The sequence below is a fragment of the Fringilla coelebs genome, assembly GCF_963513975.1.
Source record: "Fringilla coelebs genome assembly, chromosome: 3".
Taxonomy (NCBI): domain Eukaryota; kingdom Metazoa; phylum Chordata; class Aves; order Passeriformes; family Fringillidae; genus Fringilla; species Fringilla coelebs.
Genome location: NC_140030.1, coordinates 5919791 through 5936351, shown reverse-complemented (window position 1 = coordinate 5936351; position 16561 = coordinate 5919791). Strand labels below are relative to the sequence as shown.

The 16561-nt window shown below is 37.9% G+C and overlaps 1 protein-coding gene across 3 annotated transcripts in view; it reads left to right on the top strand.

Annotated features, from left to right (window-relative positions):
- Nucleotides 1-16561, top strand: part of SUPT3H (SPT3 homolog, SAGA and STAGA complex component) — a 253578-nt gene that overhangs the window by 114342 nt on the left and 122675 nt on the right. For all 3 annotated transcript variants that reach the window (XM_084203335.1, XM_084203336.1, XM_084203337.1), the window contains exon 3: nucleotides 10951-11035. In XM_084203335.1, the coding sequence (XP_084059461.1) occupies nucleotides 10951-11035 (85 nt within the window). The remainder of the gene's footprint in view (nucleotides 1-10950; nucleotides 11036-16561) is intronic.

Genomic DNA, 16561 nt, shown 5'->3' with positions numbered 1-16561 from the left:
AGTACTGCAACAGTTCTCTCACACAAGTACTGCAAAGGTGAAAAATGAAAATACAGTTCCCTACATATATAGATGGCCTTTTAATAGCATTTTGTTTTACTATTGAAATTAAATTTAATTTGCTAATTTACTATTAAAATAACTCTAATTTGCAAAGCCTGATTTGTCAGTAGAGCACTTGTTACCCCCCTGGCAATGGGAGGCCCAGGGGGAAAACTTGCTTTTTCTGACACCGACCACAGTGGACAATTTGCTTCCCTTCTCCAGGCACTGGTTTCAGGAAGGGTAGTAAAATATGAAAACTGATGTTATAAAACATGTTACCATCTGATAAGGAAATGTGTTGTTTGAGAATTGGATATAATTATCATCATTCAACACCCACACATCTCATTCATAAAATCATGACATGAATTTTTAAAACAATTAAAAATGGCCTTGATGTTTTGGAGAATATAAAAAAGAAGAATATTATTTCTCTAAAAATTAGCATAAAGCATTCATCCTCACTTATGTTTTGTATCTTGTGGATTAGTTTAAATTGTCTTGTGGTTTTAATCTAGATTTAAAATAGCAAGGGGTTTCCACATTTGGTTAACACATATATATATATATATATATTTTTTTTTTTTTAATTTTTTTTTTTTTACTTCCTGCTCTCCTCATCATTTATTTGCCCTGTCCTCTTGAGAGCAGGCTGAGAATTCATCTCCCTTGGCTTTGCTAAATTCCAGTTGTGTTTGGGTATTTTGTTGAGATGAACTTTTTCCTAGAGCAGAAGTGTCTGATCATAGTCCAGTCTGCATGGTTGAGAAAAACAGTTGTCTCATGTGTTTCCTGAAAATCTGAAATCCTTTGTGAGTGAGCAAATGGAACATACTATGTTAAACAACCGGAATAAATGATATCTTTTTCCTTGGCCAGTCATAAGGATTTGTAAAATTAATTTAAGACACTTAACTGTTAGAGTTTGATATATTTTGATGAGTAAACAATGGCACTGAAAAGGGCTCTTGCCACAGTTTTGCATTGGGACAAATCTGCAGATTTTCGGCAGTTAGAAAGTATTTACTATAATATAAGAGAAAAAAACCCCAGAGGGTGAAGTCTATTGTTTTTAATTAACAACAGGACTTCTAAAAACACCTACATGATGTGATTGTCCAAATTCAAGCATTTACTTATTTTACAAAATCAAACTGCTCCTCAGCCAGTGGATATTGTACATCCCACAGTTTAAAAAGGATAACCAAGTGAGTTCAGTGAAGACCATATGTAGAAAGATTATTCTGCAGAGCTTTTAGCAAAACTTAGAAAATTAGGCTTGGATGGAATTTATCCATATTCACTCTGAAACATAGTTACCTATAAATAGTCTGTTGAAAGTAGACCTCTATAGCATCTTGCATCAAAATTGGCAACATTTTGCATATTGACCACAAGGAAGGAAAAAGTACTTAAAAAACCTTTTACTCAAATGTGTCTTCTAAGTTGTGTTTTTATATACACAAAGTCATTTTTCATGTCTTAACAGTAGTCATAAAAGTTTAAGTACAGATAATCTTTCTGCACTTTCTGATTGAAATCAGACTTTAATTTACATATTTGCTCTTCCAATGACATAATATACAGGATTCTGCTTTGATTTTATGTATGAGATTGCTTGTAAAGAGACGTCATGGCCTGAACTGGGGAAGGTTCATTCCTGAGGTGTGGAAGGAATAAAATTCCATTTCTGTCCCCAAAATGAACAAGAAGGAGGATCTGGGAAATGACAGACCAGTCATCCTCACATTGACCCCTGGGCAGGTCATCCTAGAAATCATTTCTGAGCCTGTTAAGGATTCAAATGTGATTTAGAGTTGTCAGATTTGTGAAGGGAAAATCAGCTGTGACCAACCCAACAGCCTTGTATGATGAAATACCAGTGCAGTGCATGGGGGGTGAGCAGGGAGTGCTGTTTGCCTTTACTTGAGCAAGCCTTTTGTCCCTCTCTCCCGTAACATCCTCTTGTGCAAACTGAATAAATATATAAAGGGATGGACAGAGGGCTGTGTTCATAGGGTTGTTAATGGCAGTGTGATGATCCCAGGGGTTGATCCTGGGCTCAGCACTGTGTAATGTCTTTATTATTGACCTGGGTGATGGGGCATGAATGCACTCAGAGCAGTTTGATGGGGATGGAAAACTAGGAGTGGCTGATGGACCCTGTTATGGTGCAGTCATTCTCAGCAGCCTGGAGAAATGTGCCAACAGGAGCCTCATGAAGTGCCATTAAGGGGAATCCTAAGTAATGCCCCAAGAGAGGAATAACCCCAGGCACCTGAACAGGTTGGTGGCAGCAGTGTGCTCTTGGACAGCACCCTGGGCTGCATGAGGCAGGTGAGGGATGTGATCCTTCCCTTCTGCATTGGACAGACCCATATGGATCTCTGAGGCCACTGCTGGACCTGCCACTACAAGAGAGATGTGGAGATACTGGAACAAGTCCAGTGAGGGACCACTCAGATGCTTAAGGGACTTGAGCATCTCATACAAGAGAGGCTTGAGAGAGCTGGGCCAGTTCATCCTGGAGAAGAGAAGGATCAGGGAAATCTTATCAATGTCTATAAATACCTGATGGGAGGGAGTAAAGCAGACAAAGCCAGGCTTCCTTCAGTGGTGGCCAGTGATTGGACAGGAGCCACTGAGCACAGACTGAAATATGAGAGATTCCAGTTAAACATAAAGAAAATGTTTTTTTACTGTGGGGGTAGCCAAGCATGTGGGAACCTTGTGTAGAGAGGTTGTGGAGTATCCATCACTGGAGAAGGTCAAAATTTGAGTGGATGCAGCCCTGAGGAAATTATTTGAGTTGGGGAATTGAACTGGGTGTTTCCACGCATCCAACCCTCAGCTGGTCTGTGATTCATGGAGTAGAAGTAATGAAGTGGTATCTTCTTTTTTTCCCCTCTTGCCCCTCTTCTGGCCTGCAAGACTCTGATTTTGCAGTCAGGAAGATGAGTTTATTAAGGAAAAAATTGGAGACAGTTCTTACTGCCTACTTTATAGTATATATAAGGGAATGCTAACAAAACTTGCCCTTTCTAAAGGGAAAATGTAGGATATTATTTTGTTTCTGCAAATTATTTAAGCATACAAAATCAGCCTAAGAATATGATTCAGGAGGTTCATGCTAAAAGCACTTTGTTGAGTCAAAACAGAATGACCTCCCATGGAGCTGGGAGACTTCAGCATCTCTGAAATTTATCCCTGAGGATTTTGTGTTATTCTTGATTTATGGTGGCGTCACTGAGGGCAGGGTTTGTCTTTTTGTGAGAAGAATTGGACTTTTCATTTGGCAGGATGTTAGGCATTGTTAATCCTGCTGCCTGGCAGACCTCACCATTTAAAAACTCAGGGTGTCAACAAACTACTTCCATTTTCAGGTAAACAAAGTTGCTCTAACAAAGGTCTTGCCTTGTTTAGGTCTTAACTCAGGAGAACAATGATTTGTTTGGATGGGGCTTTCCATCCTGGTAATCAAGAACTATCTGCAGGGAACCATTAAGAAAGCATTATAAAGTTTTCAATAAGCTCAGAATAATTATTCATCATGTCATCTTTTATTGGTTTCAGAATTTTAATTATTATAAGCATCAATGAAGTTTATTTCAGAGTCCAAACAGAGTTGTAAGTGATGTACCATAATAGAATGGGGCTATATCTCTTTTTAAATTATTTTTATTTACATAATCAAGAGTTCCTGTGTGTACTTATTTAGCATAACAAGACCCCTCCCCAGTTCTTGGCTAAGCTTTGTTTTTTGTGTCTCCTGCAGTGAAGATTTTCTTCCTTCTGTGATAGTTACAGAGGGTTTTAATTCTCGTTTTCAGATGTTTTCCTTCTAATTTGTTCTAAATGTTCCTGTTCTAAATTTTCTCCCTTTACGTGTCACTATGTACTTTTGAATAATTAAATGGTATTATGTAATGTTTCTCTTCTTGTTGTTTATGCTTTTCCAATATTTGCAGACATCACCACAGCTTAATTTTAGAGTGAAAAAGCCCCATTTTGTATTTGACATTTCAGGTTCTTCCTGTACTTGCCTTTCTCATTGCCATACATATTTGAGGAAAAGTGTTTTCCTTTAGCTGAGTTTTTTGTAGTAAAGATGCAATAATTTAATAATCAAATTCTTTGAATTAATATTATAGCATTTAAATAAGGCAGTAAGATGTCTCCACTTGCTGCATAAGTAGGTGGTAATTAGTTTTTGTAACTTCCTGTAGCATCTCTAGTCTTTGTAGAAGTAGGAAAGTGGGGAGATAGTGCTGTTCACATCATCAGGGCAGTGACATGTTTGACTCTACATGTCATACTTGCACTAAATCCTGGTAAAAAACTATGCTGTGTGAAACCTCTGCTTGATTACTTGATTTCATTAATCCAAGCAGATAAATATATTAGCTATGAACTCTGATGGAATTATTACCTTTTCTTTCTAAAAGGGCTTTGGTGGAAGTTACCTGATGAGCAGACAAACATATAAATAGCAATATAAACTCCAGTGCTTTTTCGGGTAGTGCTGTAGACATTGCTGGTTAGTTAGCATTAACTCAGTGCTTTAGATTGTGTCCTTTTTTCTTTATCTTAGGCAAGATTATTTACTTTTTAAATTAATGTCTCAGTGAGTTTACAGACAGTATTAGGAGGGAGTGAAGTGTACAAAACAGCAACCTCACCTCTCTCTTTCTCATACGTATCTTAACATAAAATGGACATTACTTTGAGACTTCGTTATTTATCTCTTTCCCCTATTGAAATCATCCTATTACTCAGGATAGTTTTTTCCTCCTGGATTTTGTTCTTTCCTCTTCCACTCTCTGTACAGTGTGTCCTCCTGTGCATGTCTGATCAATTCTCTGGTTTGGCACCAGTCATCTCTTTCCTTTCAGTCTTTACTTCTGCCTAATTTGTTCAGCAGCAGCCATGGCAAAAAAAAAAGCAGAGACAGGAGTTATCTTTAGCTTTTGAGACTTTGAAAAAGGTATTATCCTTATGCTATTTTCTCTGGGCTGTCTGTTGCAATGACAGGCTCATTCTCATGCTCATCAGAGGAATCTCCTAGTTTTCTGTCATCTAAGGGACCTGATCTCCACATTTTTATTTTTGTCTTCATAGTTGGCATCCTCTGGTATGAAAGTGAATTACTTCAAGCTACTGTATTAGTGATTTTCCAAAGCTTCTTTTTCCTGTTTTAAAGTCATTTGCAGTTCTTATCCTTCAGGTGTTCAAATTGCTGGAAGTTTTCTGGACATTTTTGTGTGCAGTACTGTAAAACTGATTTTCTTTGCCATGAACTGGCTGTCAGATTTCCAATATTTCATATATTTCAGAGAAATGGAAACATCTGTGAGAATGAATATGCTGCATATTCCAAGTGCATTCCCACTAAACAGCTGACAAAAGAGAAATTTGCTGTATGTTCTTACAATACTGAGGAGATATGTGAGCTCACATATTACCCAGTCCAAATGTATCTGGTAGCTGCTTTGTTCTATGTGATTTTATGGGATCCTTGCCTGGTTTTAGGTTTGATAACAGTGAATCAGCTTGTTCTGTACGAGATGAGCACTCACACCTTGGTCATTGCTAAATCCAGTAGTCTCAAGCTCAGTCATTGTGCTGGAGAGCTCAGTCCTCACTTGCAGAGACACTCAAAGCAAGTGGGTCTCACAAGCAAACCCCACAGCCTCCCCAGCAGCTGCTGTGGATCTCCTGGTCCCTCCAGTAGCCAACTCACAAACCCTCTGATCTCTCCAAAATGCAGCCCAGATTTATGTCCAGATTTTTATGTGGATCCCAAACCTCTCATCCAGGTCATGGGCTACACTCCCACAGACACAGTGTGCACCCTCAGGTCACTGTGGCACGGCAGGCACATGGATCCCTGTGATTCACAGTCTCAGTCTGGTTGAAGCAGGAGCAAGTAAATACCTCTGTGTTGAGGACAGAAATATTTGCTTGCCCTATGGCAGTTTGGATCATGGAATCATGGATTTATTCAGCTGGGAAAAGACCCTCTAGCATCATTGAGTCCAAAACTTAAGCCAGTTCTGCCAGGTCAGTCACTAAACCATGTCCCTCAGAACCACTTCTACAAATCTTTTATATCTCTCCAGGATTGGTGACTCCACTACTGCCCTGAGCAGCCTGACCAAACTTTCTGTGAAGAAAATTATTCTAATAGCCTATCTAAACCTCCCCTGACACAAGTTGAGGCCCTTTCCTCACATCCTGTCCCTTGTTACCTGGGAGAGCAGACTGACACTCACCTGTCTGCACCTTCCTGTCAGGGAGTTGTAGAGGTAAGAAGGTTCCCCCTGAGCCTCCTTTTCTCCAGGCTGAGCCCTCCCAGCTCCCTCAGCTGCTTCTCTTCAGACCTGTGCTCCAGACCCTTCCCCAGCTCCTTTGTCCTTCTCCAGACACGTTCCAGCCCCTCAGTGTCTTTCTTGTTGTGAGGGGCCCAGAACTGGACACAGCCCTTGAGGTGTGGCCTCACCAGTGTCCAGCACAGGGACAATCACTGCTCTGGTCCTGCTGGCCACACTGCTGCTGACAGAAGCCAGGTGCCACTGGCCTTCTTGCCCACCTGAGCATGTGCTTATCCTTTATGTAGAAACAGAGAAGGAGAGTTGTTAGGAATTTCTAGAAGAGGAAAAAAAAAAAGCAGCACATATTTCCCACCAGACTACCTGGCTGCTTTTATACTTTCCCTAGGCTGGATTCATCGCATTTATTTGAGGTGGTAAATTCTGAATGCGTTGGGCAGTCTTGTTATGGTGTGAACTCAGTAGAAACCCCAGTGAAGGAAGCTGTTTATTCTAGCTCAGTGCACTCCCAGCCACCCTGGTTATAGTTCCTTTCTGGCCAGGACAGCTTTTCAAGGCTGTGGAGGACGGGAGGTTGCAGCAGCTCTCTGTCTCCACAGTCTACTCTCTTGGTGGTCTGGCCACCTGGAGAGCTCTGCATCTGGGGGTTTGAACCAAGCCTGTGCCTTGCCTGCCCCAATACCTTTCTCAGGCACTTAAACCTCTGAAAATGTAGCAAAAAAAGTGCTTTATCTATTTCTGTAGCTGCTCATTTTGAAGTTCTTATAAATGTCAGTCCCTGCACTACGAGCAGCAGTGGGACCTTAGCATGTGCCAAGTATGTGCGTGTGTTTACACATAGTACCATGATACTTCATGTAGGCACTTAGTGGCTTGGACATTTACCCTTTTGAAGAACCTGGAAACATCATTACAGGAACTTAAATAAATTAGAAATAGAAGCTAAAAGTAAACAATAAAAGCGCTGCAGCAGTCTTTTCTTTCTCCATGCTACTATTTTAATCCTCCTGTGAAAATCTGGGTAAGTTGATCCCCCCCTTGTAAAAATGTTTCCTTAAAACAGACAAACCTTTGAAATAGGATCTTCTAAGAAGGCTTTGTTATTGTAGGACATGTTTAATGGGTTGATGCTTCTATTACCAGGACTGTCTTCCATAATACTTTACTGCTTTGATGCCCTGCAAACGTTGTATTTTGATGTATTTCCTCTTCAGTATTTACCTGTGGAGAAACAGCTCTTTTTTATTTTCAACAGAATTTTTAAGTGTTTCATAGAAGACTTATTAATATGTCTAGTGAATGGAAGGTTCTTTAAAAGACTCTCATGAACCATAAAAGCAAAGCATGTGAAATGAAATTCATAACTTATATTAAAGCATCAAGTTCAGCTTCACTTCCCAGAAGCAAGGGCACCAAATTTGGGGGTCTTTTTTTTAAATTGTTTTCTTTTCGTTCTTAAACTACTTTGTATTCTGCCACTTGGGAAAATCTGAGCCATCTGACTTGTAGTTTAGTGTTTATTCTGCTGAGGAGAGGTACAATACAAAAGTGAAGGGAAAAAAGGAAAGAGTTAAAGTAATAAGCTATTTGTGCATTTCAAAATATTACCTCTGGTAGCAGAAAGACATAAAAAAGGCTGTGTTTGGTATCTTAAAGAATGTTATCCTAAAAGCATGTTAGAATCAAGAAACATATCAAATGCTATACAAATACAATTAACAAATAAAGCAGCTTTACTTTTATTTTAGTGTCTGAAAATCCTGGATCCATTGCAAAGGAAAAGGAAGCGGCTGTGGGTGGGTGTGGTGGTTTTTACTTTTTGCTGAAACCACCATGCCAGTATCTAGTTTTCTGTGTGTGGGAAAGAAGCTGGCAGAAGTTACGTGGGAAACAGTGAAGGCAAACTGAGATAGAAATAGCTTTGGAAGGTAGAAAGGATGGAAGTGATGGAGGAAGAAAATAAGCGCATCTGGAACTTGATTTTCTATTAAATCAGAAGTGCAGTTGACATTAACCTTTCTTCATGTCTCAGCATCAACTCTGTCTATCACAGAACCACAGGATGGTTTGGGTTGAAAAGGACCATAAAGATAATCTTGTTCCAAGTCCCTGCCATGGGCAAGGAAACCTTCCACTATCCCAGATTGCTCCAAGCTCTGTCCAGCTGGGCCTCGGACACTTCCAAGGATGGGACAGCCGCAGCTTCTCAGGGCAACCTGTACCAGGGCCTCACCACCCTCACAGGGAAGAATTTCCTCTTGGTACCTTTCTTAATCTGTCCTCTTTCAGTTTGAAGCCATTGCCCCTTATCCTGAGTGGTCCATCAAAATGGACCAAAAACGATTTGATGTTTGACTCCCTTTGGATCAATGTGCTGCATCATGATTGCAATCCCTCTGCCCCTCCTGCTATTTGGAACTGTGAATTACTTGTAATAGAGATTTCTGAATGCAGATGAAGAGGGCGGCTGAATGTAGAGGTAGCATCCTGCCTCAGAAACAGATTTTGGTTCTTGCATTTTGCTGTCTCTGGAAAAGAAACCCCAAGCCCTTTAATTTGTATATTTGGGGCGCTGAGTGAAACCATGAACATGAGAAATGTATATCTAAGCTGATACTTTTGGACACCAGCTGTTTACTACTGTCTTGCGTAGTTGATTTATTTTGTATTTGAAACCTTTTAAAGAAAGAATAATTACCTTTAAAAAATATACCAGCAGTTAAGAATGAACAGTATATTATATTTGTGATAACTCTTCTGTATGATTTTATAGTCCCCGTGTGATTAAAGCCAACTATTAATTGTAATTTTCATTTACTTACAAACCTTACTGTTAAAAAAAAGAAAAAAAGAAAAATTTGAGCTTTATCCTGTATGAGCACTTTTTTGGAATCTGTGATGGTTTAAGTACTGTTTAATCTTGCAATGTAATATGATAGTAAATATTTATATTTCTATTTATATGTATTTCCTATATAAGTTCCATGTATTTGTAGTTTACGAGATATTTAATTTTCTCTGGATGGATTGCTGGGCTGTCCTTATAGTCCTAGGAAGTGCCTGATTCTAATCCATGCACATGTGCAGCCCTGCATAATGGAGAAAAAATTATTTGAGTTGTGCTCATTTTAGAAGTATACAACATGTTATAAAACACATCTGTGTCTCTAAGATGCTGATAGTCCCAACAGGAGAGACAAATGCTATGGGACAAATACAGAGTGTAATTTCCTCATGCTATGCCCAGTGTTGTACAGTGGATTATACTCAGATTTTGTTTGAGTAGCTCTTGTTGTGCTCTTACATGTATCGGGCTGAGATTTATTTATTTATTTATTAGAATTTGGAATGCTGTTTGCAGAACACTGGAAATAATCTCATCATTAGATAAAGGAAAAGAACCCTATTATAGAGCTCTTTAGTTGTTTATACATAAAATAGTGTTTTACTATATTGCAAGGTAGACTAATACTTTTGTAAGGAAATAATTTATATATTCAGTCACTGATAAAGATATGAAGTCTTGCTAGTAAATAAAATTTCACTCTTTTTATAAGAATCTAATGTGTTATTGTTGGCCTGTGCTATTTAATTTACAATAAATATATTTTACTGTGCAAGTCTTTGTATTTTAAAAACTCAACATTAAGAGGAGAGAAAGTGTTTTATTCTCTGAAATGTTCTGAGGAAATGCTAAACAGTACAGGAGCTGTCTTTCTCAAGAATGATGTAAGACTGATATTTCTTAGAGAACAAGAAATAGCAGAAAAAGAAGTATAAGAAAAGTAGGAAGAGGAAAAGATACCTTGCAAAGTCCTTTGTCACAATTCCTCATTTTATGCTCCTTGCTGGCCTCACCTTGCCTTTTGTTTGTGATATTTTATGAACACTATAATCTCTTTATGATCTCCTGCCATTTCGTGTTGCAATGTAGACTTTAGGAGCCTCACATACATTATTATGTATAAAAATGTTTACCTTTCATTTGTTTTGTCTACATTTTAGTACCAGCATTTAGATTTGGGATAAAACAGCTGATGGCATTTTACCTTTTCAAATAGATATTTGGTAATTTTGTAAGCAAAGGAGGCTGCAAAATCAGAATTAGTAATGCGCACGCTGCAGTTTTGCTTGCTCTTTTCTCACAGAATTATAGAATTATAGAATGTGTTGGGCTGAAAAGGACATTAAAGATCATCCAAAGTGTGTGAAGAGAGGTTGTCAGTGAAGATTGAGGCGAAAATCTCCTCATCCATTGTTACAAGTTTACCAGTGTTGTTTATTGATGAGGGGTGTACACAAATTTTCCTACAAACTGGATTTTCCTGTTTTCTCAGTCTTTCAGTTTGTTTCCACACATGCTTTCGTGTACATCCTTGCAGCTCTTTCGTTCCACTAATCCCATGACTTTGGTTTATAATCCTTGCACCAGGCTGAGTGATCCATTTCCATGCATACAGGTGTATTAACTTTATTGTTATTATTCATATTTTTTTCTTTTTATCTTTCAGGAGACCAATACTTCTTTTCTCTTTAACTAATTTCCATAACCTTGCAATAAACCTCTTTGTTTCAGGTTTTCCCTGGGAGATGCTCGCAGGCCACTCCATGAAACTGCAATTCTGGTGGAAGACATTGTTCACACTCAGCTGATAAATTTGGTAAGAACATTAACTGGCAAAATACCCTGCACTCTAAAACTCCTTCAATCCACATGATGTTTTTGTGATCTAATGACTAATAATAGATTGTCCAGGGTTTAGGAACAAATAAAACACAGAAACTGAGGGTGATGCTCTGGTCTCAGTGGTCTGTGGAACCAAATATGCAACCCCACCTAACTCTGTGAAGAAAGCTGATGGAATTTTAGTTAAAAATTTTTTTGATTTTTAGAAGAACTGACTATTCTTCTAAAGGCTGCCTTGCTGTCTTTTATTTTTTTTTAATTATGTTCTATTATTTGTGTTAATGCATTATTTGCTTAGGATTTATGTTCTAATATTCCTTCCATGAGTTGTTTTGATTTCTGTCAAAAAAAACCTGCCAAAATATGGAATATTTTAATATATTGAAAGCCAATAAAATGTTATACAAATTAGGTTGTTTTAAATCACATCTATCAGAAACAGCTCTAAATTGGAACTGCTCTATATTTTAGCAAATAAATCTCCTCTTAAGAAATAAATCATGGCATTTTACACCATGGCATGAATTTGCCATCTGACAAATGACTATACTTTTGTATAGAATTGTATAATCTGACATCCCACCTGTGGCTTCATAAAAAGTGTGATTTTCTTATCATAGCCTTTAAAAGACATGTAGATGTGGCACTGAGGGACAGGGCTTAGTGGTCTTGGCAGTGCTGGGTTAATGGTTGGACTTGATAATCTGAGAGGTCTTTTCCAACCTTAATGATTCTGTGATTGGAATGAAATTACAGCACATGTGGGAATGGACATTTTATGGAACTAATGTATATAGATTATACTAATACATATTATAACTAATATTTACATCTGGTGAGTCTGTGGATCAGCTAGAGCTTTGAGCTGCAAGTTCCTACACCTCAATTAGCCCTCTCAGCAATGACAAGGCTTTTTAAGTTTCAGTGTAGGTTCTGGTACTACATTTAACTAAAGCTAAAAACTTCTGTAAAATGATGAAATTCAGAATGGAATACAGCACATATTTTAAATATTTATGTATGTATAAAAATATATTTAATATATATTTCTACATATTCATGCATATAAGACATTTATGTTTTTAATAGAAATATACTAAAATCAGACTTCCCCTTGCCCACTGTATGCCTGCAACAGGTGTTTTCCTTCAGCTTTGCACCTAATCCAGCAGCCAGTGTAGTTTCCTGCATCTCAGCAAATGCCTTGGCATCCCTTCCAGCTCCAGGCACTTTCTTTCAGCTCATACTTCTAGAGCCCAACAGTGTATCCCTGTCTCCACAGTCTCCTGGCATCTTTGTGGATTCTTTCCTTATTACACTCCTCTTGGGCTGTCCTGAACATGCCCCGTGGCTCCTTGGAGGGGACAGCGTCTCTCCCCTCTCTGTAGGTTTCCCGCTGGTTAAACACTCTGTCCTGGGCATATATTTGTAGTTCTTATTCCAGCTTTAGCTCTGACAAAGTAATATTTTCTCTTTGTTAATGACCCCTGTAATTTATGCAAACTGATGGCTGCGGCTTCACTCTTCCCTCAGCAGTAACATGCTGGAGTCTGGGCTGTTCTGTCGCACCGAGCTGAGCTGAGCTGAGCTGAGCTTTACCAAACCCTGCAGCTGAGAAAGTGCAACCTGTGGCCATGTGGTCTTTGCACTTTAATCAAAGCCGGGAACTTACTCAGGGGCTGGATGTGACCCAGGGTTAACCCTGCGTGGGGTGCAGGAGCTTGTAGGATTTCCTGACAGAAGGAAGAATGGGAATGGAGCGGCAGATAAACAGCTTTTCTAACCTTTCCCCTCCCAGCCCAAGACAGCACTTTATTTCTGAGGAAGTGAAAGTATCTTTAATAGCTCATTGCTTTGACCTCTGACATTCACATGCCGGAACTCTTAAATCAGCAGCATTTTACATGCCCCGGGCTTCTGATAGGGAATTTTGCACATTTGTCATCCTCAATTGCACATCCTTATTGAGCTTCTGTGCAGTTACATGAAATTTTCACTTTACTTTACAGAGGTGTTTTTGCTGGTATTTACCCAGTACTAGAAAAATTCTATTTTTCTAAATGAAGCTGACTGCAGAAGTAAATTTATTGCTTACCACCTGGATTTTGTCATATTGCTCATGTTAATGGACTACGCAGTTCTCACTGTGTAATTTAATGATTTCTTGTTTAATTCATGTCCATTTTTCCATCCATAATACAAGTATAAAGCGAAACTGTAGAAATTACTTTTATACCTGCAATAAAGCTGGCGCGTTGCACACATCTTTCATAGTAAGAATTTGTAAGAAGAGCTTGTTCTTGTTGATTAAGTCCAGGTTTCAGCCTCTGCATTAAAAAATAAGTTTCCAGCATGATTACCTTTGATTGGTTAACTTTTGATATCTTGCAGCTTTATAGTTCCAGCTTCCTATTTTCAGAGTTGATCTGAACTCTATTAAATCAAGGTCTGGTTTGGGCAGATTTATACAGTCACTGCTTCAAATCACTGTGCGCTTCATGAAGTCCGGCTGCTGTAGCAGATGAGTGCACTAACAAGACAAATTCCTGGAAAGCAGATTTTTAAGAGTCTTCATCACATTTTATGATCACATTTTTGGGTGTATTTTGAATAATATGCACACTGCTTTGCATAAAGGAAAATTCCACTAAAAGTATATAGCAATGTATGGGAGGAAATGAACATCTCAAGAGGAAGATACATTTCATCCTAAAATTACTTTCTGAGTTGAATGGGTTTGTATCTATCAAGGAATTTGTATTCTCAGCTGACTAAGAAATGCATCTTTTGACAGCTGGCTTAGGTTTGAATATCTAGGAGATAGGCATGAAAGGCAAGAGATAAATTCCATCGTATCTGTGTCATGAGTTTGAATTTTTTATGCTTATATTGTAATTATTAGACCTTTTTTTTTTTTGTATATCAAGCAACAAAAAATCATAATGACCCTACACTGGAAAGTTCTGTACATTTTCTGGTCAAGCACACTGTATTTCATAAGCACAATGAATATAAGTTTTAATTTGAAAGCAAGTTTACTGTTGACTGATAGTATTTGGTAGTAGATCTAAGTGTTCATTTATAGGTAAACGTTTAAGGAATTTATAGATGCCTTCATGTTACCTTAAAACTGTACCTCTTTATGTGGGCTAAGACTAAAGGTTCCAGTCAAAGCTGTATTTCCTTTATGGTTAGGCACAAGTAATACAAGGAAAGTTTTGCCTGCAAAAGCAGTTCAACAGGGAATACAAAAAGATGTTAATCAGAAGGGGACAAGCCTTTTAACTACTGACCATTTGAAGGGGAATAAGACCTTTTCTATTTCATTCTTCCATCATATCTGGTACAATCTCCGTGTGCACTAAGAAGGTTTTGAAGCATCGTCTTCTATAATAACTTACTCATATCTATTCAGACCCTTAGAAAGGAAACTTGAAGAGCCTCCTTTAGGAAAAATAAAAATTATTCAGCATTTTGTGTAAAAAAACCCCAAAAACCAAACCTGTAATTAAGAGAAATGGAATAGGAATTTTTGCTCATCATTAAACTACTGTTTAGAGGCTTGCCATTAAAATAGCCTAAATCTTGCACATATACAGATATTAAAAAAAAAATTGGAAATTGTTTTATATAATATTTATGAAAAAGTCCTTCTTTACCTTCACCAGCTCTCCAAAGTTTTTATCATTCTGGGCTGGTTCATAAGAAAATGTAGTATTATTAGACTAATAATAAAAGCTAAATATTATTAGTTATCTTCTCTTGAAAGAGCCATAGCTCCTTGTTCATGCTTCAGATGTCACATTCAAAGGCAAATGCACAGTAAGATCACAATGCACTAATTAAATTAGAAGAGCTGGTGAAGAACCCTAACTACTTTCCTTATGTTGACAATGTATCAGCTGGATGTTTGTTATCAGAATGAAATACCAGCAGTTTATTCTCTAGGCACACTAGGTATGGCAGGAGTAGTGCAGACACCTGTTTTCTCAGAGTTTAGTTATTCAGTGTAGCACTAGATTTGAAGTTCAGTCCTTTACAATTTGTTTCAGAGGTATCAAATAGCTTGTGGGAAGAGAGTAGATTTGTTTTTACAAAATGGAAGCTATTTTAGCAGTAGGACAGAGTTCAACAAAGGAATAGGGAAATTACACATATGCGCACCAAAAAATACAGGTAAGTAACATTGTCTGTCCATGAAAGAGTGGCTGCTCAGAGGCAGGGCCACAGCACATCACAACAGCCTTGGACTGCATCCTTTAAATGTTTTATCTGCTGTAATTCTTTGTAATGTGTGATAACTCCTTATGGAGACAGTCATGAACGGTAGAATTCATGTTAATAGAATTGTGGTTTGTCCTGTCAGCCAATACGTGTCTGCTGGAAGATGGACTCTGTTCTCTCCAATTGATGTCAAATGATTGAAGTCAGACCAACTTGGTTGCCTTTTTTTAGAATTCAGTAGTGTCAAGTGAAAGGAACTTCAATTGCCCAAAATCATATTGTACATGATGTTTTTTGGAATTTCTTTTGTCATTTACTTTTATCTTCCTGTGGTATTTAATATCATACAACTTGTGCTGATACCTAAAGCTATTAATATTCCACTCTTACTTCCTGTGTAGGAGCATGATTTGGGTCCTGAGTTATATATGTGCATAAATGAACACTTTGAGTGTACACATGGATAATTTTTTTTGTTGTTGTTTTTACTATTTAAAATAAATTTTCTTTTATACACACAACATTTAATTCAGAATCAGTCCTTTGGTCTCAACCAAAACACAAAGCACAGGTCAGCAGGTGAATTGTCTGTACTGGCAAATACAGATTGTATTAAAATGCAGCAGTAGTTCATAGGCAGAAAACTTAGAGTGAGATGCAGAGATTCAGCAGTGTGCCTGAGTAGATCTGTGGTAAATTCATCCTGTGGAATAAATTGCTTTTTATAATGTGTTTAGTAAAGATTGGTTAGTCATTTGCTACTTTTTCCTAGGAAAAGGAATGGTGAAAATACTGAGACAAGCATAAGTTTACTGATACCAAATACGGTTACTTATCATAAGCAGCGTGAATTTTGTGTTTTCAAAGGGCTGTATATTTTCTGGATCATGGTGTACTTTCTTCTCTTCCCAGCCTTATTCCTGCAGCTGTTATTTTTTTATTGCAGTTTAAAACAAAAGAAAGGAAAACTCACCTTCGCTTGCCCTTCCAGAGAAAAAGACTATGACAATGGGAGAGGCAAGTAGGAAAAATGAGGATTTAAAGAGAAGCAAGGATAAAGCTTTCTTGGTCTTTTACAGGTTTTTTGCTTGTAGAGGTTCTTGGATTTTTAAAATTAAATCACACTTGTTATTTGTTCACAAGCTGAATCAGTCACTTTAACGTATGTAACCTCACACAGCACTGGGTTTGCTTGCTACCTTTTGGAACTGTTCAACTTGTAACCTTTATATACATAAATGTAACATTTCTGATGTTCCTTTTAGGAAGGAAAGAA